This window comes from Centroberyx affinis, unplaced genomic scaffold, assembly GCF_046629955.1.
Source record: "Centroberyx affinis isolate AG114_WGS23_722 - 3 ecotype Tasmania unplaced genomic scaffold, CSIRO-AGI_Caff_v1 ptg001947l_1, whole genome shotgun sequence".
Classification (NCBI taxonomy): domain Eukaryota; kingdom Metazoa; phylum Chordata; class Actinopteri; order Beryciformes; family Berycidae; genus Centroberyx; species Centroberyx affinis.
In genome coordinates, this window is record NW_027280304.1 from 129982 (window position 1) to 151301 (window position 21320).

General features: G+C 38.4%; 1 protein-coding gene across 2 annotated transcripts; it reads right to left on the minus strand.

The window, feature by feature from the left end:
* Positions 1-246: 246 nt before the first annotated feature.
* On the minus strand, positions 247-18713 carry LOC139653669 (saoe class I histocompatibility antigen, A alpha chain-like). 2 transcript variants are annotated; one of them, XM_071530587.1, is made up of 11 exons: positions 18540-18713; positions 14801-15073; positions 13091-13381; positions 11703-11987; positions 9568-9690; positions 9256-9288; positions 8683-8703; positions 5839-5877; positions 5337-5381; positions 3844-3885; positions 247-2958 (listed from the first exon to the last, which is right to left on the minus strand). In XM_071530587.1, exons 1-11 carry the CDS (start codon positions 18610-18612, stop codon positions 2879-2881), a joined length of 1305 nt encoding a protein of 434 aa, XP_071386688.1. In that variant the 5' UTR covers positions 18613-18713; the 3' UTR covers positions 247-2878. The 2 variants fall into 2 exon arrangements, with proteins under 2 accessions (XP_071386688.1, XP_071386689.1); XM_071530588.1 differs by lacking the exon at positions 18540-18713 and adding an exon at positions 17209-17373.
* Positions 18714-21320: the final 2607 nt, after the last annotated feature.

Genomic DNA, 21320 nt, shown 5'->3' on the forward strand with positions numbered 1-21320 from the left:
ATTATTTTTATGTTTATTGTATGCACCTCCATGCCAAAGCAAATTCCTTGTACTGTGAAAACTTACTTGGCAATAAACGTTATTCTGATTCTGATTCTGATTCTGATTCTGATTCAGTAGTAGTAGTAATAGTAGTAGTAGTCATAGATATTAAACTGTTTTATCTCTATGGTAAGATTTGGGTAGACAAATTCTGTCACTAAATTCTTCAGTTCTGTTTATCAAATCAAACGTCAAGCCACATGATCCAAATGATTTGATTTATTAAAACCCATGAGCATACAATAAAATATTCCTTATGTAAACAATAATATTCTTGATGTAATCAAATTCCTTACAATCTGAGTGATCTAAAACAGTGAGTCTCAACGTTTTTCATATCAAGGACCCTAATTTAGTCACATTAGAGCCACAGACCAACATTTGATGAGATTTTGTCTCTCTGACCCAAATCTGAGAATATTTTCATTGTTAGATTTGATTTTGTCCAGAATCCCAGGACTGTATTGTAGGTAGACAGATAACAGAGAAACTACGATCAAAACAGTCATTCTTCTACATTCTATAATTATGTTAACTTCTTGTAAATTAAATAATGGTTTAACAATTCATCCATTTGCTGGGGACCACCTGGAACCCCTTTCAAGGGCCCCTGGACCCCACTTTGAGAGCCACTGATCTAAAACATGACTAAGTTATGTATGGTTCAAGCTCAAAATCACAGAAGGCACACATATCTTTGAAGGCTTTAAAAGAAATAAACAGCAATACAGAAAGCATGAACATAAATCTTATATACACACACATTCAAAGACCAAGATATGAGACTAAGATATTTTCCTTATTGTCTGTGAGTATTTGTTGCTTTCACAAGTTAAAACCGGTTTACCGATTGGCTAATGACTAGAGCAGGAGGAATCTTCCACCAATCACAAGTGACCACATCACCGCACGTGGGCAGGTGTTTTATTGTGTGGATCGTGTAAACGCAATTCAATTGTATTCGATCGTCAAACCCAATAAGTGAGAACTCAGATTAATATTTGATGTCATAACAGTAATGGAAAATGCCATAATGTGCAATCTTTAACATAATATGTGCCATCTTTAACAAAAAATACCTTTTGTCGCTAACGCACAATTTCAAACATTTCAAACATGTCTACAGCTCTACACCTATTTTACCATTCTACAACCCAACAAGTCATTTAGGAAAACGTCCGCTCTGCATTCAGCTTCGCAGCTCAATAAGATCAGCATGAGAAGAATCATATATTTGCTCAAATATTACACTTTCTTTTCTTCTTTTTTGTGTTTTTCTATTCACACACTGTTTAGATAGCTACAGTATGTAATGTTTGTTTTGTCTTAGTTTACTGACAGAGCTTACTGTGCTCACTTTGATTTAGCTGCACAGCAATGACAGCACTTGACATGACTATGAGGATGGCCTCCTGTTCCAGTGGAAACATACAGGAAAGCAATGACTCCAGAGCTTATCAATAACTTCAATATCGAATGTAATAATGGCCAGGCATAGAAAATACAATGTTGTCGCTGGATTGGATGATACTGATAAAACTGAATCACATTTAGGTTGCCCAGGTTTGAGCTCTATACACACACATCTGTACATGCACATGCACACAATGTCCGGTCTTACCAGGACCTAAATCTGACAACCCTAATAATGCAATCAGCGGCAAATGTAGATTATTACAAAATGGAAATTGTTTTTCAATAAAAATGTTACCTTTACACAGTTTTATTCGATTAGGCTACTTGTTGGAAGAAGCTAAAGGCTGCAAATATTCTCTTTCACATGGAAAAGGCAACGATCACTAAGATTACACACATGATAAGAAGGTTGTGTACTAGAACTCTAACTTTTAAGTGCAATAGCAGCACAGCCTTTAAGGGCCCCATATTATAGGAATTCAAATTTTCCTCTATTTATATACATATATGTTCAAACATGTTAAAAATTGATGTTGTTTCAGGAGGTTAAACTTAGTTATTGCATTTTCAAAAATGCACCCTTCCTTTTACAGGCAGTTTCAGACTAACTAAGTAAACGCATCACAACTGGACTTGATCCTGATTGGTTGCTGCTGCTGTCGGCCAATCAGGGTCCAGAATTGTGAGGACTCGGTCATCAAATTCATTCAGTTTAACTAATTTAACTTTCATCAAAACTGAATCATATGGGACAAAGGGATACAGTGAGTTTTGGGGGAAATTGGCCTGTTGGTCAACTTACCTGTTCAGTTGAACATAGACATAAAACATGGACACCAAAATCATCCTTGTGTTCCCAGTAGATCATTCGCTCTGGTGCTCCATGCTAACTCTTTTGGTTACACTATATTAAGTTATTGTATGCTACTAGCATTACCCAAAGTGAGACTGAACTATTAATACAAAATGTATAGTGTTTTTTATTACATGGCCTGTAAAAATGAAATGTCAACTCAATATAACTCTTGCAGCCAGGTTTATTTTTGGAACTATTTCAGGTGAGCGTGTATTCATCCACTGAGCAGTGATTTTTAGCTGTACACAGTCTCCCATCAGCCACCACCTTCACTTCTATAGAAACAGGAAAAGTAGTCCCTAGTTCAAAACAGTGTGTTTTTGTATCATTTTGTGTAAATTTTACCAGTCTCCTACATAAAGCTGGATGATTTTGGTGTCTATGTTCTCATCACTTCTCATCTCATCACACCGACCAACAGGCCAATCTCCCAAAGTCTTTGTACTGCAGGACACTGCTCTAAATTCTAATATTGGCACAGGTAAGCAACAGCAGTGCTTGGTTTCAGACTGCACAGCCGAGCTTGGTGTACTCGGATGGCGATGATGTTATTTTGGAGACAGTTCAGACCGTCTCCATCTCCGCTGCTCCATTCTGCTCCTGATCCTGTTCACTGCTGGACTCGGGGCTGGCTGTTCCAGCGGCTGCAGGGCGACAAAGGCATTATTTTCCACATACACATTGGATAGATAAAAGAACTATCTGCTATTACTTCTTCATGTATTTTTTATTGCTAAGCTGCACTTTTTTTATATTACTTATTTATATTTCTTTTGTTTGATCTCCTTTATATCTAGATTATTCACAAGGGTTTGACCAACTGGACTGATACTGACCCTGCCTGTCTCCCTGCCTTTAAGAGGCACTAACAATACACAAATTTCATAGTTCTTAGTTTAGGTTTCCATGGAGAGTTTTAGTGTCCTCTGATGGTCTACATGCTGTTTCAGAGGCTTTTCCACCGTGATGAGTATGAAATTACAGGGAAACACTGAATACTTTTCTTGCAGCATAAAAATGGTAAAATATATAGATACTTAATATCATCACAAATTATCACCTATCGGCAACTTCTAAACATATTGATGTTGGTCTTGGCCTTCAAAAACCTTCATAGGTTGAACCCTAATATTACCGTACAGTATGCATTTATCTGTCTACAAGTCTATCGATTTATCGTTTGATAGGATGAAAAAAACAGCTGTAAATGTTAAGTAATCCAATGGGATTTTTGCCATTAGCATACATAAACAAACATCCTAAAATGTATTTGGCACTTGAAAGTTCATCATAAGATTTCAGGAGAAAAAGAAGGTGTTTTATTGTAAAAGCAAAAAAGCAAAAAACAGCGTTACATGTGACACTGCGACGATTCAGACATGAGTTATTACTTTATTCTGTATCATAAAGAACATGGGTCCTGCTGTAGTTTGCTACAGGTCGGTGATTTACATAAACACATTCACTGTGAAATGTAGGACTTGTGCCATGAACAACAGCAGGTAGTACATACAGAGAAATTATGTTACCTTTCAGTGGTGCCATCTCGTCCTCGCCGAGGCTGGATTTCCCTGGAAATCAAACAAAAAAAAAAGTCTATAGATGTATCCATCTAACAATATATCTAACCTAGGTCAAGTTCAAGACTGCCTGACTGACAGCAAGTGTTGGATGTCCAAAAATTCCTTCACCTTACAGACAACAAATTTATTTGGCACTTCAAACTTCTGTAATTTGCTGGTACTTCATCTTAAAGGTCTCTTCGCTGATGTTAAGCCTACTGCTAGAAACCTGGGAGTGATTTCTGAGTCAAACCTCTGTTTTGATGATCAAGTTAAGAAAGATGTACAATCCTGTTTCCTCAAGTTGAAAACCATCTCCAAAATACAGACTTTTTAAAAAAAAAAATCTTTTACTGACCTCAAAAAGGTCACACTTTTAGCGCCGTGTTTTGGCCTTTACAACTCTAATAGCTAGGCGCCTCATTTTATTTAAGTGGAAGCATGCTCTTCCCCCCTCACACAATAGTTGGCTCAAGGAGATCCTAAATCACATCAAACTTGAAAAGACTAGATTTTCACTTACAGACTCCAGTAGATCCTTTGACAAGACCTGGAAGCCCTTTATTGAGTATCTGAACAAGGCTACCATTCACCCGGATGGCAACTAGATGCCGGGAATTTGGGTGGGAAGGGTTAATGAGTATGTGAAGGTTGGGTAGGAGTTGATAGAACTGAGGGTTGGTTCATGTTCTTGTTATTGTTTATATGTCTTGCATATTGCTTATGTCTTGTCTGTCAAATCAGAAACCAGTTCACTCATACATCTTGGATATGTCACTGTTTGTTGTCTACAACGCTGGTGCAAAATCAATAAAAAGATTTGAGAAAAAGGTCACACTTTTATATCATCTTGTTTAGATTATTCTCTGTATTCCTGTCTCAATCAGAATTTCTCTTGTCTGCAGTTAGTGCAGAGTTCAGCAGGAAGCTGTTGACTACATCTAAGAGATTGTCATATTAGCTTCTCTACACTGGTTTCCAGTAAATTTAGACTTGATTTTAAGATTTTACTGATTAGGTAAAGGTTCGTGCTGGTCTAGCACCTAGCTACACCTCTGACATTTTAATCCCCCATGAGCCAAATCGCAGCCTCAGATCCCTGGGCAGTAGTAACGTCATGTGATTCAATGGGAGTTTGCCATAAGTCTACATAGGCATTCTACACTACACTGCACTTCAGGGCTTATTATTATAACCTAACCCAGGACTTCATAGGCAAGAGGAGGAAAAATGTAATCTATCAGAAAAAAAACAGTGTTGTTACAGTTTTCTGAGACACTGCGATGATTCTGACAACTAAATACTTCAATCTATATCACAAAGAAAATGGATCCTGCTAACGTTTGCTACAGGATGGTGATTTACATAAACACACTTACTGTGAAATGTAGGACTTGTGCCATAACTGGCTTAATTTCCTGACTTTAAATCATTCCATACCAGAGAAATAGAGAACTCACCAGAATCAGTGCTGGAAGAGTCAGCAGTGGCAGCCTTTTTTTGTCCTATGAAGAAAAGGAACAAACAGTTAAAACACTAATTAACAGTTGGATGCATTTGCTCACTGTTACACTTAGAGGATTAAGATAACAGAACGAGGGCAAAAGAGCACAGGATCTTAAGTGCAGACAAATAGTGCAACAGTCCATAGGAACATGAATAGGAACATAGGAAATGCTACATATCCATTTTCTAACTTTGGAAAACAAATCATTATCTGAAGTCTGAAATCATCCAGTATTGCTAAAATACAGAGGTTACAGCCTGTCAAAGTGTTATTTTGTTAGGCAAGGACTTGAGTTACTAATTATCCATTAAAATGACCATCAGTTGTTTTAATTTTGTGTGCTCAGTTCATTTGTGCAAGTTGGTGTCATATTATTCAAATGGCAGATTTCTTATTTTTGAATTCTTCACATGCTTGTGCAGGTAGTACATAGGCAGGTGGCGAAATTATGTTACCTGTTAGTGGTTGTTTCTTCACCAGAAGGCTGACTTGTCCTGGGGATCAAACCAAGGAAAAACTCATTATTGTAAAAAAAAAAAAAAACCAGACTTGGACTGTAAGCAGTCATGGACGAGGCCGGCGGATGTAGCGTTAAGAGGAAAAAGAGTTACAGCAAACAAAGCGCATTTACTCAGCATCACCCAGGACTCAAACTCACAACCTTTGACACCAAGGGCAAGTCATGAACTTGTTGAGCTATCTGTTGGTGGTTTGAAGGGAGGAGGCGTCACGTTATGACTGAGGCAACCAGCAGGGTGCATGATAAGATCTATCTATCCATACAAAGGCAGGTTTCAAACTAGTGTCAAATATTCAGTTTTCAAGATAGAATTATGTGAATTTGCGTACTGTATCTAAACATCATGGATGTCTGTAATTTATTTTTGCAAGAATTGAATGCTCCATAAGCGAAAAACTAATAATAGTTTAAAGATGCTCTATTTCCCATTGACTACAATGGTTTCCATAAGGGCAGAATTCAAATAATAAAAAAAAAAAATCAGTTTTTGAGATACAAGTCTGAAATTTTGTAAGTTTCATCTACCAACATATGAAAATATTTTCTATTTTTAACATGAAGATTGGACATCGACTAAGCAGCAATTCACCGTGGCTGTGTGCAGTACCATTTATAGTCAGATAATTTGATGAGCTGTGGGCTCAATTTTTGATTAAATGAAAAACCCAACGATTTTATTATGATGCTGTGTAGTGATTTTCATGAAATTTGTGCAAAGTATGTGGGACTAGTTAGATTTTTGTTTGGGCCTCTAACCTCAGAACATTACAGAGCTGTAGCATGTATTCTTGATTTTTTATGATTTTTTTAAAGTTTTAAAATCTAGACCGTTGCTCTAGCGCCACCATCATTATCCAAAACTCTGCAGCTAGACTTTTAACAAAAACAAGGAAGCGAGAGCATATCACTCCGGTTTTAGCTACATTGCACTGGCTCCCAGTGTCCTTTAGAATTGATTTTAAAGTTCTTTTACTTGTATACAAAGCTCTTAATGGCTTAGGACCGGCCTACATTACAGAATCCCTGCTGTTCTACATTCCATCAAGAGCCTCAGGTCTTGCTGGTGTGTTAGAAGTACAAAACCCCACTCAAAAGAAGATTGGGGATGCAGCCTTTTTTAACTATGCTCCTAAACTGTGGAGCACCCTGCCAAAGAATATTAGAGAGGCGGGCTCTGTAAGCATTTTCAAACAACTGCTAAAAACATATCTTTCCAGCTTAGCTTTTAAATAGCCTTCATTTTAACTGTTTCTGTTCAGGATCCCAACAGCTGACACGGGCAAGTACAAATTTTCATTGGTCTTGTCCGGGTAATGCTTACTTGCATGAGTGAACACTATATGTGCGGGGACAGAGCTTTACCCTGTTTGATTCTCATCCATCTGTGGATGGTGACGTTTTTGACCAAGAGGAGAATCTGTGATTCTCGTCTGCCTTTGGCAGTGAGATCTGACGTAAATATCAGATTAAGAGTAGAATCAGGAAGGACAGGGGAAAAGAAAATTCATAATGTTCATCTAAAAGTGGAAGTATTTGTTGTGTTCTTTTATCTTTCTATTTTACTTGATTTGATTCTTTTAATGCAGTGCATTTTGCTTGTTCTTTTATATGAATTTTATCTTTTTATCTGTCTTTTATCTGCCTTTTATCGATGAAAAGCACTTTGAGCTGCATGGTGTGTATGAAAGGTGCTATACAAATAAAGGTTATTATTATTATTATTATTATTATTATTATTATCTGGACTATATGCCCCAGACTTTAGTGGGTGTCGTTTGGCATGGGACTGGAGCTATGTGCCAAGTATGGTGATTTTTCATGCATGGAAAGGCAGTTATAACCTACCCCAAGATTTCATAGGAGAAAGAGGAGAAAAGATGTTATACTCTATCAGCAAAAAACGGTTTGCTATATTAGTACCTTTCATGCACAGAATGCAGCTCAAAGTGATTTACTATTCAGCAGCAAGTTAAAAACACACAAATGCACAAGAAAAAGGAAGAGGATCAAAACAATGGGTGTTATTATTGCTATTATGCTATTAATAATATAGCATTTAAATTAATTTCATTGGAAAGACAGTGCATACAAAATCATTAGAATCATAAATAAAGAAGTCAACAAATTAAAGATTAGATAAAGAAAATAATTAAAACATTTAAACAGACAACTGCTAATTATAGGCACCAGGTAAGAATGTAGAAATGGATCAGCAGGAAATCTCCACATGAAATTCAAATCAAAACTGAAGATTATAATCATCAAACAGTGGAGGTTGGGGGCGGGGCCACCAGAGCCTTCTGGCAAACAGCAGTAGGGCGCATGACTGTTAACCCTTAACTAATTGATTAAAGTTTATTGTTTGGCTGAGATGGCGCTGCGATAGCTCACTTGCTGTGTGTTTGGCGGCCGTACAAACTTCAGTGAGGTTTCAACTGACATGGGGGTTAGTGGATGATGACAGTTTTCTTTTTGGAGTCAACTGTTTCTTTAAGAACCATTCACAGTACCGTTTATCCAGACACTTATCTGTGATTCAGTTCTGATCAATCAGAAACAGAGACCTAATTCAGGACTAGTTCTCAATACGAAACGTTATTCACCACCTCCACCAGACACTAAGAAGAAGAAATTTAGGTCAGGAGTGGCCAGTTTACTGACATAACATTATATGATTTCTTGGTAATGAAGTCCTTCAAACTTTAAAAAATTCAGTTATCTCTCACCAAAGTGCGAACCTGCCTACTGCAGCTTTCAATCATTAAATAGTAATACTCACCAGAGTCACCACTAACAGACCCTACAGAGTAAAGAAACAGTATTTTAAGCATGTAAAAATGTATGTATGTATGTACATATGTATGTATGTATGTATCCGTTAGGGCTACACGATATGGAGATAATACGCAATGTGAGATTAAGTTGTTAGATATTGCGATAGCAATATGAACTGCAATATAGCAAATACTTAAGTGTACCATTGTACCTTCGATCATACTTGCTGTAAATGTACACCCTGAAAATGAACAGCCTATAGCTGCTGTGTATAAAATGAAATCGAATGAGATTATTTTCAGTGGGTTAGTGTTTAAATAACAATTTTTCTAACCTGCTGTTTCACCTAATACCACAAGTATAGGCAAGCCTTTTGTTTACCAACACTCTTATTTGTCCTATTCTGATATTACAGCCCCTCACGTTGACATCACGACAATAAAATACGATATATAGTGCAGCCCTGGTTTCCATCTATCTTTCTGCTTGTTGGTTTTATATTTATTTATTCCCTGAAACTAAACTGGAAGCTGTATATCAAACATATTGTAATAATGTTATGTTTAAGGAATCTTACCTGAGCCAGTGCTTGCTGAGCTGTTGCTTTTCGCTGAAAAATTACAAACAGTAATGGAATAAGGTAATGAAACATCCAAACACTTTTTAACATGTACCCCTGTTTATCATCAACATGGTTTCACTCTAACACCATAACCACAGCAAATTCAGACTTCAATATTGTGTTATGCTTGATTAAACAGAATCCAGAGGGAACTTGTGAACTGTATCAGAAATAATCCATCACTCAAATTATGTAAAGATAGTTAAACAGTCAAACAATATATTGATGCATTGTTAAAAGAAGACAACTGTTATATATTGCACCTACCAAATGGTCCTTTCTTCTTAAGATACATGATCAGCACCACAACGAAGAGAATTATCAGCAACAGAACAATAGCAGCAGCAGCAGTACCTCCGATGATTCCAGGGTTGGCAGGGATACTGTGATCTAAAACACAGGAACAGTCACATCAGTCACAGCACCTGCGTTCAAGTCCGCGTGTATTAGTGACATTGATTAATTGCTGCATCCCTAGTGTGGGATAACATTTATTCTTAAAAAATGGGGGCACCAGCAGGTAGTGTTGTAGTACTCGAGATCGGTCTTGGTCTCGAGACCGGTCTTAAGACCACATTGTGATGGTCTCGGTCTCGTCTCGGACTCGACTGCATTTTTACTCGGTCTTGACTCGGTCTCGTACAAAGAGGACTCAGAATTTTATTTCAAGACCAGTCGAGACCACAAGTGCAGTAACATCATTACCTGCCGGTGCATTGTCTGATTTATTTATTTTTTACTGTGATTGGATATAAAACTTTCCCCTTCAAATTGCAACCGATAACTTTGCTTATTTTAAGTTTGAAAGTTTATTAACCATTAAACGCTGCCACCCTCACTCACCCCCCTGTGAGCTGCGCCAAGAAAGAGAACGCAGGACACAGTAGGAGAGAGCACCATGTGTGGCTGAGGAGGAGAGAATGAGAATAATACAATTTGCCTACAGAAATCACAGAGAGTTTTGCAAAACAGTTCTAAGAACAAGCACCAATTCCATACAGGCAAATGGCGCGTTCAATTCAATGCGGTGCATTAAAGCATTGCGACACATTTCAATAATGTAACATAATGTTAGGCTTAAATTCCACAAGGTAATAACGTTACTGTTAAAGTCTGTAGTGCAGCAGAAGACGTGTTATCAGGTTACTGTTTATACCGTTACTAACACAGGTGAGTAAATTGTGGAATTTTAAGTTTCACTTTCGTCTGCACAACGGGGCTCTGGCAGATTGAGTAGGGGAGAGCAGGGCAAGTTGGCACATTGGTCAAAGTCAAAATACATAAAAGCAAGGGTCAGCTATAACCTGATAATAATTTTGAATGTTTTAGTGAAGCTATCTGCTCAGGGTGTTTTAACACTTCTGTTTCATTCTGCCCACTGTCTTGAGCCTTTCCAAAGGTCAGTGAAATCGAATTGCAATGTTTCAAAGGATTGCCTTCTGTCACTGAGTACATACTGTACATCCATTTGTATTTTACTTAAATTCCTAAATAATGCTTTCTTTCTTTTTGAATTTTAGCAGAGAAATGGTGTAAATGTTGAGCCATCACTCTGATTACATGGTCTTGAAAATGGACTCGCATTGGTCTGGTCTCGGTCTTGACTCGGTCTCGCCCCCCTTCCGTCTTGGTCTTGACTCGGTCTCGCCCCCTCAAAGTCTTGGTCTTGACTCGGACTTGATACGCTCTAGTCTTGGTCTTGACTCGGTCTCGGTTTAGGTGGTCTCGACTACAACACTACCAGCAGGTGCTATGAGCAACACAAGTTTTTGGGGTAAAACAATTCACTTTCAACAAAATTGCAACTTCATGTACCCTACAGATCAGGTTAGTTTTAATTTAGTATATTTGTTTAGTCCTAAAACATAGAAATGTTTCTAAAACATAGAAACATAAAACATAGAAGCAAAGTGATAAATAGTGATAAATAGTGTTAAAATCCGATAATAAAAAACAAAATGAGATGCAAATGACTAATATATGCAGGTGAGATAAAACATCTGATCTCACAAGAAACAAGAAACAAATGAACAAAACAAGAGACCATGAAGGTGTTGGTCTATTCCTGAGGGGATCATGGTATCCAGGCCCTCGAGGCTTTGGCCGCGGCCTGGACACACTTTACAGAAATGGGTTTGTGACTAGAACATTATGAGTTTGGATCCCTGAACTGACAATCTGAAAATCTGGGCTGGGTGAACCGAACGAGTGACGCTCTCCACTCCAACAAGTATCGTCACACTGTAAGGTACTTAACCTCCATCAGGTTGTACTGGGCAGCTCCCAGTTGTGGATATGTGGAACTGTGTTAATGTGAAGAAGGGCGATGCTGGTAAAGGGCCATGCAAAAAAACACTATTCTATTTTGATTTGAAGGAAAAAAAAAAAAAAAAGCCTCTTACCCCACTCCTTGAGACGTCTCATGCCGGACGCTCTGTGTTCCACTTCGCAGGTATAGCTAGCACGGTCAGTCTTTAAAATCTCAACGCTCATCCTGATCTGGTGGGTGTTGTCCTCGTTTGGTCGAACGCCTGTGGAACGCAACCCGTCCAGCCCCGTCAAAACACGGCCGTCCCTCCTGATGTTCATGATGATGTCTTTTGGGTAGAAACCTGTGGCCATGCAGGTCAAAATGATGTTGGTCTCAGTTCTGGCCTGCTTCGCAAACACATGCATCTCTGGTGGAGCTGCAAAGAGAACAAGGACAACTGAGTTAGCGTAGCTGTAGCTGGTGGCCAGGCAGCTGCAGGTAGCAGTAACTGTATGCAACGTACCAATGTCTTCAGATATTTGATAAACACCAAAAATACTTTCACCATCAACTGAAAAAAGACAATTGGTTGAAGCTGATTGCTAATCATTTATCAATAATATTGCTATTACTACTACAGCTACTACACCTAAAGCCAATAATGATACAAATACTAATATTAATAATGTTAACTACTACAACAACAAATAATAATGATACTAGCGATGGGACGATATATCAAAATTCAATATATTTCAATACAAAGATGTGACAATATTAGTATGGTGGTTCAGGAACATGAATGGTGATATCAGCTCCATGTTATTCTGCTGTAGTAATCACTAATGAGACACTTGACCATCACAGTTTCACAAGCTCTCCATCCAAATTATATTATTGTCACTTTGTAATGACATTTTTAAATTGTTGTTTACATTCTAGCAGCCAATGGCATCGCTGGAAAGATTTGTGGCTCAGAAATAAACAGAATTCTGCACAGTCAGACTTTGTTGTCATGGAACTTTCATTTATCACATCGTATCGTGGTTGTATTGAATATATTGAATCATGAATCGCAAATCACGTTTCGAATCGTACCCTGAGATGAGCAGATCATCCCATCCTTAGATGATACTGATACTATCATTAGCGAAAGCAAAAACCACTACAGGGTTCCTACACGTTCTCCATTTCAAAATTTACCAAACTTTCTTGACTGGATTAGAAGATTATGGTGTTTGCTGATAGTGGCTGGACAATGTGGCCAATAGCTCAGACTTATTCTTCCCCTACAAATATTATAATTTAATTAAGTAATGACAGTAGCTTTACAAATACATCAAATGGCTAGTCTTAAGTGTTTGGGGTCTGAGCAACAAAACCGTTCCTACTTTCCCAAACATTTTAAGACCTGGAAATGATCAAATTCATTTTTCACACTTTCCAGACCAGCATAATAACCGGCTACACTACTAAATATACTATTAATAAATCTAAAACTAAAGAAGCTAAACAAATACAGATTAATGTCATACATACAGGCATTTCGGAGCTGCTTCTCGCCATATTGCCGGAACTTGTTCAGCCACTCGACACACTCTTTCTCCAGGTAGCCTTTGGTGTAGTCGTTCAGGACCTGGACCTCATCCCACTTCTCCTTGGTCTGTTTCCCATAGTTATCCGGGGCAATCCAGCGTGAGTTGTCATCATCAAAGGACAGGAAGTCATTTCCGTCGTAACTGTACATGTCCATGCCCCGGCGGAACTTGGTCGAGCCGTCAGGCTGGGTGTCGACCTCACAGCCGTGCCTCCACTGAAGAACATGGGGGTCTGAAACCAGACAGATTTGCAATTTCAAAGGTAAATACTGACCAATCAAACAAATCAACGGTTGATAATTAGGTTTGTAGAGTATTGGTATTATATGTGAACACATGTAGATGAATATGTGTAGGTCCATACAAGATATATGCCGATGTATGTAGGTTATATGTGTGTATGTATGCATGTATGTATATAATATGTGTGTGTCAACAATTATGTGTTGTATTATTATGAATTATTGTATGCTTGAATGTTTTTAATGTGGACTCTTGGAAGATTAGCCAATGGGCTAAAAGAGATCCAAATAAAATCAAATCAGATAATGAGGGGATGGATGAATGGACAGATGGATAGATAGATACACAGTGGGAGTGGTCAGAAAACATGAATATTTTAATATTTGTTTACAGTGGCCTGTAAATTAGCATTTTCCCAATAGTGAGGAGTAAGTAAGTGAAGAGGTAATATATCAGTCATTTGCTCTTTTGGCTTGAGGACGGCTTTTTAGCCTTCGTAGCTGAAATGTGTTGGGATGCTCGGAGTCAGAAAGTGAGTTTTGAAAAACAGAAACCTCAGTACTTGGCCAAATGATCGTTGTGTATCACAGTCATTGTGGGCTATGGGGCAGAAAAAAATCCCCTTTAACAGAGTGGAACTATGTACAACTCAAGCTGAGTAAGAGCTGTGGCGTAGATCAGCCACTAGAGGCTACATTATGCAACTAGAAGCTACATTATGCAACCTTTTTAACCATTTTTAAATTAAAATAACAATAAAGAAATAGAATATATTATACATTATCAGTCTGTGTGTCCATACTTAAATGGCTGAAATTTGCTTTTCAATAATGTTTAGGACGTTTTGGCGGTGCACATACAGTAATATAACCAATCAGTAGGGCTGGGCGATATGGTTGAAATCAATATCATGATAATCATAAGGATTTTTCTCGATATCAATATATATATCACAATATGGTTCATGTATACAAAATCATGTTAAATAACCAAATGAATGTTCATCTCATTGAACCGAATGGTAATGTTAGGTGTGGTGTCAAACAAAACAGAAATTCTCAAATAATATTCCTACCATACCTCATTTTATGAGTTTTTAAGTAAAATTTGCTTGTCATCATCAATTTAGACAGCAGAAATGTGTGTCACGATATCAAAATATCTTCATATCGTCACGATATGATTCCACTGAAAGACGATAAACGATAATATTGAATTATCGCCCAGCCCTACCAATCAGTATCCTAGAGAGCATACAGTAATTTACGTGATCCTCTGTATCCATTAAGTGCTATATCCTTTGTAAGCTCAAATTTAGACCATGCACTGAATGCACCTTAATAGACAGACAGACAGACAGACAGACAGACAGACAGACCGATGCCCATGCAGACTTCACAGATCTTACCCGTGTCATTCTGCCTCATGCGTTTCATCAGGATGTCGATGTTCACTTTAAACCACTGCTCCTTGCTCTGGCGTGACCGTGTGCCTTTCTCCCAGTACTCTGGGCCCAGCTTTTCCTCCATCCACGGCTGTTTGGGAACCTTCTTCTGGCTCGCGCTGTCGTAGTAGTCGATCATCCGGTCGTCCAGCAGACCCATGGCCGTGAACTCGTGGATGCCGGGGAGCTGGACGGGCTTGGAGAAGGCCGTGTAGATGTAGGTGAGGGAGTGTTTCTCTGAGAGTCACAGACAGGGAGACAGGTAGACAGACAGACAGATAATTCATTAATCTCTACGCAAAAACACTGGGAATGAATGAAGCATTTATTTAGAACTGGTATAATTTTACTTTTGACTCTTGCCACTTTCAGTTTGCCTTAAACAATTTATGCCAAGAAGATGACCAAAAAATTATTTTCTTGTATTTTTATATCAAGATCTCATTACTTTTACTTCCTGGAAAACAGAGTGTCGTTATTGATGACATCATGCTGTACCAAGAGGCGTAAATAAAAATTCCAGCAATAAAACATTGCCCCTCTGCCCGTCCCACCAAATAAAACTGTCTCTCTCTCCCTGACTGATCACCCATTGGTTTACATTTTTGATTGATCCCTCATCCCCATGTTATGTCCCGCCCCAACATCCTGTTTCAACAGTAAATACACATTACATTAATCACATTACAGAAGCAGTTTATCAAAATGCAGCTTCATTGTGACGTTAGAAGATAATACCACAGTAATTTTATTTTTTTCCCTATCTCCATTAATTTGTTTTGCCTCTTCACTGCCACAAATACTAGGTAACAGTGCACAGTAATGGAAAAAGTGAAAATAGTCCCCATTAAATGCGACAATTAGCTGTGTGGTAAGGTACACGGTCAAATAGTTTACTACCAGTTGACCAGGAAAAAGAGGTGTAAACACACCTCATGTTGTGAAATTTGAAAACCAAGTTTGTTTTGATTGCCAGTTTTGAACACAAACAGCAGGGGGCGATAGGTGTATTTTATGACAGAGGGTAAACTCAGAGGCCTCCTCCAAGTCCCTTCTTAAAACTCACTTTTTTAGACTTGCTTCTAATACCTGATTCACTGCTTTTATGTTCTTTTGTTTTTACATTTGCGTGCCTCTTGTTTTAATTCCATTCTTATTTAATGTTGTTTTCCTGATTGTTACTGTTATTATTATTCATTTCAGTGTGAGTTTAAAGTTTACAGTCAACAGCCAATGCCGTTTGTGAATCTGTTCCGACCGCCTTTATCACTCCATGTCAAAAATATCCAAACAATGTTGTCTGTCCACCACAGTGACAGTACTGTACTCACAGGTGCAGCCCTGCCCAAAGCTCTCAGAGCAAAATCCACCCACAACCTTAGTTCACACTTTATTACACGAGCCAACCTCTCCTCCTCTCTCTGTACAGGAGATAATGTCATGCCAATCATCACATAAAATCTGGCAGTATAATCTTTCCTTGCTTACTGGCACACAAAACATACTGACTTTTCTTAAAGTGTCCACCTGTCATTCCTACTGTCTAATTACACCAAAATACACCATGGGATGGTAGGAAGTAGCTAGTGGAGCAATTTTACAGGTTGACATTTTTAAATAACATATTTTATTTCGGACATGAGAAATACCTCTTCTTACTCTTCATGTGATTTCTTTAAGTATTTTAAAGAGTTAAAATTTATGAAAAACATGAAATAAATAAATAAATCAGTAAATGTCCATGCCTAATATCCTCTTATTTTGATACAGTCTCTTCTGGTATCAATTATACTAACCTCACCTAACCTGTTTTGTGCGTGCGTACATACTGTATATGTATTGACGCTTGTTCCTTTTGTTTCCTTGCCTTAATTTTCTCCTTTAGTACATTTTAATACTTTAAAGTATTTGACATGTTCCCTTTCTTGTTATCCACATTTCTGCCTTAACAAAACAAAAGCAATATACGTATATATATTTTGCCTTTCTTAGATTTTGAGAAATTTACGCTAAGGTAACTTTTCTTCATATGCGCTATTGTCACCATACTGTATAGCCTACTTGATATTGCATTTCTGGAACTATATCCAAAATATACTTTGACCACTAAAAATGTCTTACATTTCGAATTTATGTCATCTACATATATATATATTTTTTTTCCTATTTTGAATATTCCCATTTTGTTTTTGTTTTTTTCAGTATGGGATACCTAAAAAAAAAATTAAACTGATAAAAACAATTTTTAAACTTCCCATTTAACAATTTAAACTCAATCAAACGAAATACAACATTCAAAGTCGTCACAGCTGTCCCACTTTGACTTTCACTTTTACACTTGCTTACATAAGGAGGCAGGAAACTCAACTTACCGCTGTTTACCGTCAGTATTGTCCCAAATAGGACAAAATATGCGATTACATACATTTTGAACACAAATCAGACTACATTCACGTTTCTGAAAGTCGGTATTTTAGCCCAAATCCCCGCTGACGGCGGCGTCTCGCTCCGCTTCTCTCCGCTGCCTCGACGAGACCGAAGACTTCGCCCCGTAGTAAAGTAATTACGGCGCATTCAGGTGCTGCTCGTAAAACCGAGGACTTGTGCTGCGTCCCCTCACATATAGGTTTCAGAAAAGCCAAATTTCGGACTTTTTAGGACCTTTTTGGTGCTGCTTGGAATTCCATTTATGACCAATTTAACCACCAAGAAAATGGTCAAAACATAGCTAATGGAACTATAAAAATTTATAAAAAAAAACAAAAAAAAAAACAATAAATGGATACAATGACCAACTGTGTTTATTAAAGCAAATTGTTAAAAATGGGTGGGTGTTGGGTGTGAGTGTGATTAGTTATGCTGTAATTGTGTATTTTTAATTCCATATTATATGTGTTTCTTTTGTACTATGTCTTACAAATTAGCACACCTTCACCCAGAAAAGAGGCACTAGTGAAGTAAGTGAGATCACCCAGTAGTATTTTGTTAGATGAGAACAGCCAAGGGGCTAAAAAACTGATTAGTTCGTCCATCCGTGGTTGAAGTAGGGCTCATTGTAAAATCAGCCGTTATAGTGTTTGATCTCTGGGCTTCCATGACACACAAGTTTACAAACTGAAAAGGATGACGTGAACGCACCACTAGTGCTACTTCCTTGTAGATGGGGATTTTTTTTTATGACCAAGTTCAATGTCTGTATCATGTTGAAACCAGGGTCATACCAGCAGCAATTCATATCAATAAAGCAATTCATGCCTACTAAAAAAAAAAAAAAAGGGAGAACTCATGTCTGTATTACAAGCCAAGACCTACACTGAGAAAATAAAGTATCCTCGTCAAGTCTGAAAGTTGACGACGGTTATAAGTTAACGTTACTAGCTAACTATAGACAGCGCCCGCCCCCCCCCCCCCCAAAAAAAAAAAAAAAAAAAAAAAAAACAGAGAGGCCCAAAACAAAACCCGTGAGACCGGGAAATGAGGCGGATAGCTTCGGTACACAACCGTCCTCTATCCTCTACACCTCCATATACGCCCGTTAGCCTCGTCAACGTTTTCCGTTAATACCCCAAAACGCCATTTTCACTGGCATATTACAAAGCAAATAACCGCTGTAACGTATATCGAATAAACTGCTGCGCAACCAAGACGTTTTTTTTTTTTTTTACTTTCGCTTTAGAAATGTGGCCGACTACAGTCAACTTACCGCTTCCCACCGGGTCGAAACCGAGCCATAGGTGTGGCAAAAACAAAAATAACCAGGTTGTCAGTTGATTCATGGTGTCACACGCGCTGCTTCTGATTTAAAAACACAAAAGTTTATCCGCCAGCAGCCCGAGAGAGTCGGCTTGTGTTGCTCGTGCCTGCGTTCTGTTCCGTCTGCCTTCCATCCAATAAAATAATTCAGGGCAGGTTGCTAGGCAGAATACATCGAAGTAGTTCGTCGTCTTATCAGCAATGGAGTAGAGAGGAACCTGACTAGCATGGGAGAAACTCTGACTCAGTCGTAGTATTACACCACTTTACATTACATTAGATCAGTGATTCTCAACCGTTTTCATATCAAGGACCCATAATTTAGTCCACATTAGAGCCACATACCCCCATTTGATGAGATTTTGTCTCTCTGACCCAAATTTGAGAATATTTTTTATTGTTAGATGTGATTTTGTCCAGAATTCCATAACTATCTGTACTGTAGGTAGAGAGATAACAGAGAAACTATGATCAGAACAGTCATTCTTCTACGTTCTCTAACTGTGTTAACTTGTAAATTAAATAATAGTGAAGTTAACAATTCATCAATTTGCTGGGGACCCCCTGGAACCCCCTCAAGGACCCCTGGTGGTCCCCGGACCCCACGTTGAGAAACACTGCATTAGATCACTGCATTGGCTTCCAATGTGCCACAGAACTGATTTAAAAAAATTCTGCTGCTTGTCTATAGCTCCAAAATACACCTCTGACCTGCTTTTATGATATATATTTATTGTTATTTAGCCTTTATTTTGCCAGGAAGTCCCACTGAGATTCAAAATCTCTTTTCCAAAGGAGACCTGGCCAAAAATTTGCAGCAATAAAACATACGATACCGTGGAAAATACAAAAAATATGTAAAAAAAAATTAAAAGAAATTATTTTCACCAAAAACAGTTCTGATTCTGTTAAGTTTAATGCGAGCCACCCAGACCCCTCAGGTCACCTGGGACTGCTCTGTTAGTTGTTTCCCAGGGTGAAAACTAAATCTGGTGAAGATGATTTTCACTCCCAGTTACTGGAATAAACTTCCAGATGCACTGAGGTGTGACTGTGATGTGACTCCCACTGTCACCTCTTTAAAAGTAGGCTCAGAACATTACGGTTCCTTTTATTTGTAGGTGTAACAGGTAGCTACTATTTTTATTGTTATTTATTGGATATTTTTTATCTTTTATATAACTATTTTCTCTTTCTTTCTTTCTTTCTTTCTTCTTTTCCTTCTTTTTAATATCGCACAACAATGAGACCTGCCTACGTCCTTCCTAAATGCCGCGCTCAGTGCCACCCTTGCTTGAGTCTGTGCCCCCCCCCCCCCCCCCCCCCCCCAATGGCCTGGACACACCACTAAATTCAGGATCTAAATATCTTCCTGATGTCAGTTCAAATCAGCTTCCAAATCTACTTTAACATAGACACTGATGAAAAAAAATACAGTCTACACCAGTGAGTCTCCACTTTTTTCATAATTTCCATAATTTTGTCCACATTAGAGCCACGGACCCCCATTTGATGAGATTTTGTCTCTTGGACCCAAATCTGAGAATATTTTCATTGTCAGATATGATTTTGTCCAGAATCCCATGACTGTCTGTGTTGCAGGTAGAGAAATAACAGAGAAACTATGATCAAAACAGGCATTCTTCTACATTCTCTAATTGTGTTAACTTATTGTAAATTAAATAATGGTGATACTTAACAATTCATCAATTTTCTGCGGACCCCTTGGAACCCCCTCAAGGCCCCTTTGTGGTCCCCGGACCCCACGTTGAGAACCGCTGGTCTACACCTCCCAACTCTTTTTTTTTTTTTTTTTCATTATTCATCATTAGTAACAATCACAACTACAAAAAATAACCACACAAGGCCCTCCTTCTAATATACTATATTTTATTACATGTTGGTAGACTTTGGATTCGACATAGATGCTTTAACATTTATTATTCACATTTGCAGAGAAGCTTTTCACATTTCACACGCTGACGATGAGTGGACACGCTCTGACCGCTGTGTGGACTTGGTCTTCCTGTCCGTCCGTCCGTCCGTCTGTCCACCAACAACAACAAAGTCTCTCACTGGTTCCTCTGGACTCTGTTCCTCTATCTGGTGTCGCATCAGGTGGAGAAACACTGCAGGACTTTTAACGTTTGTCCCACAGAAAATGAAAAGACTGGGACAAAATTCTACTTTGTTTTTCTATGTATTTATCTATTTATCTACGTATGCATTTTATTTCTGTTATTTCACTTCCCCTCTTGTGGAGTTTTGTTGTTTGTCATCTTGATAGGGGGTCAAGGATTTATATAGCTGCATCTTTTTTTCTTCTTTCTGATATACGAAATATTTGTATATGTGAACTTCTGTGCAATCTGCAGAAAATCTTGTAGTGCTTCTCTACTTTTAAGGCAGTGATCCACAGGGCAACTTTTTCGGCAACGATCCCCAAGGAGTTGCCTCGGTTTTGGCTGATTCAGTCAGCCAAAGAGTAGATTAGATTTTGAGTAGATTTTGATCCTGTATCTGAGTGTGTTGCCTGTTGCTGGGACCGTTGCCCATCTACGTTGCCTAAAATATTGCCGAGTGAATCACCCCCCTCATAATGAATCGCCTCCTCATGATTTTGCTCTCTTTCCTGCTCCCGTCAAATTCCCCTTTTCCTCTATGAACCCCCCCTCCCCCTTCCGTCAGTTCCACCCCTCCTCCTCCTCCCCCCCCCTCCCTCCTTCCCTCC

What these genes read in the sequence shown, in the direction of transcription:
- LOC139653669 (XM_071530587.1), bottom strand. Translation starts at nt 18,612, where the DNA reads ATGAATCAACTGACAACCTGGTTATTTTTGTTTTTGCCACACCTATGG. An exon ending in CATGAGGCAGAATGACACGG is followed by an intron (nt 13,382 to 14,800) that starts GTAAGATCTGTG and finishes GTCTGGTTTCAG; the next exon opens with ACCCCCATGTTCTTCAGTGG. An exon ending in GAAGAAACAACCACTAACAG is followed by an intron (nt 5,382 to 5,838) that starts GTAACATAATTT and finishes TTTTCTTCATAG; the next exon opens with GACAAAAAAAGGCTGCCACT.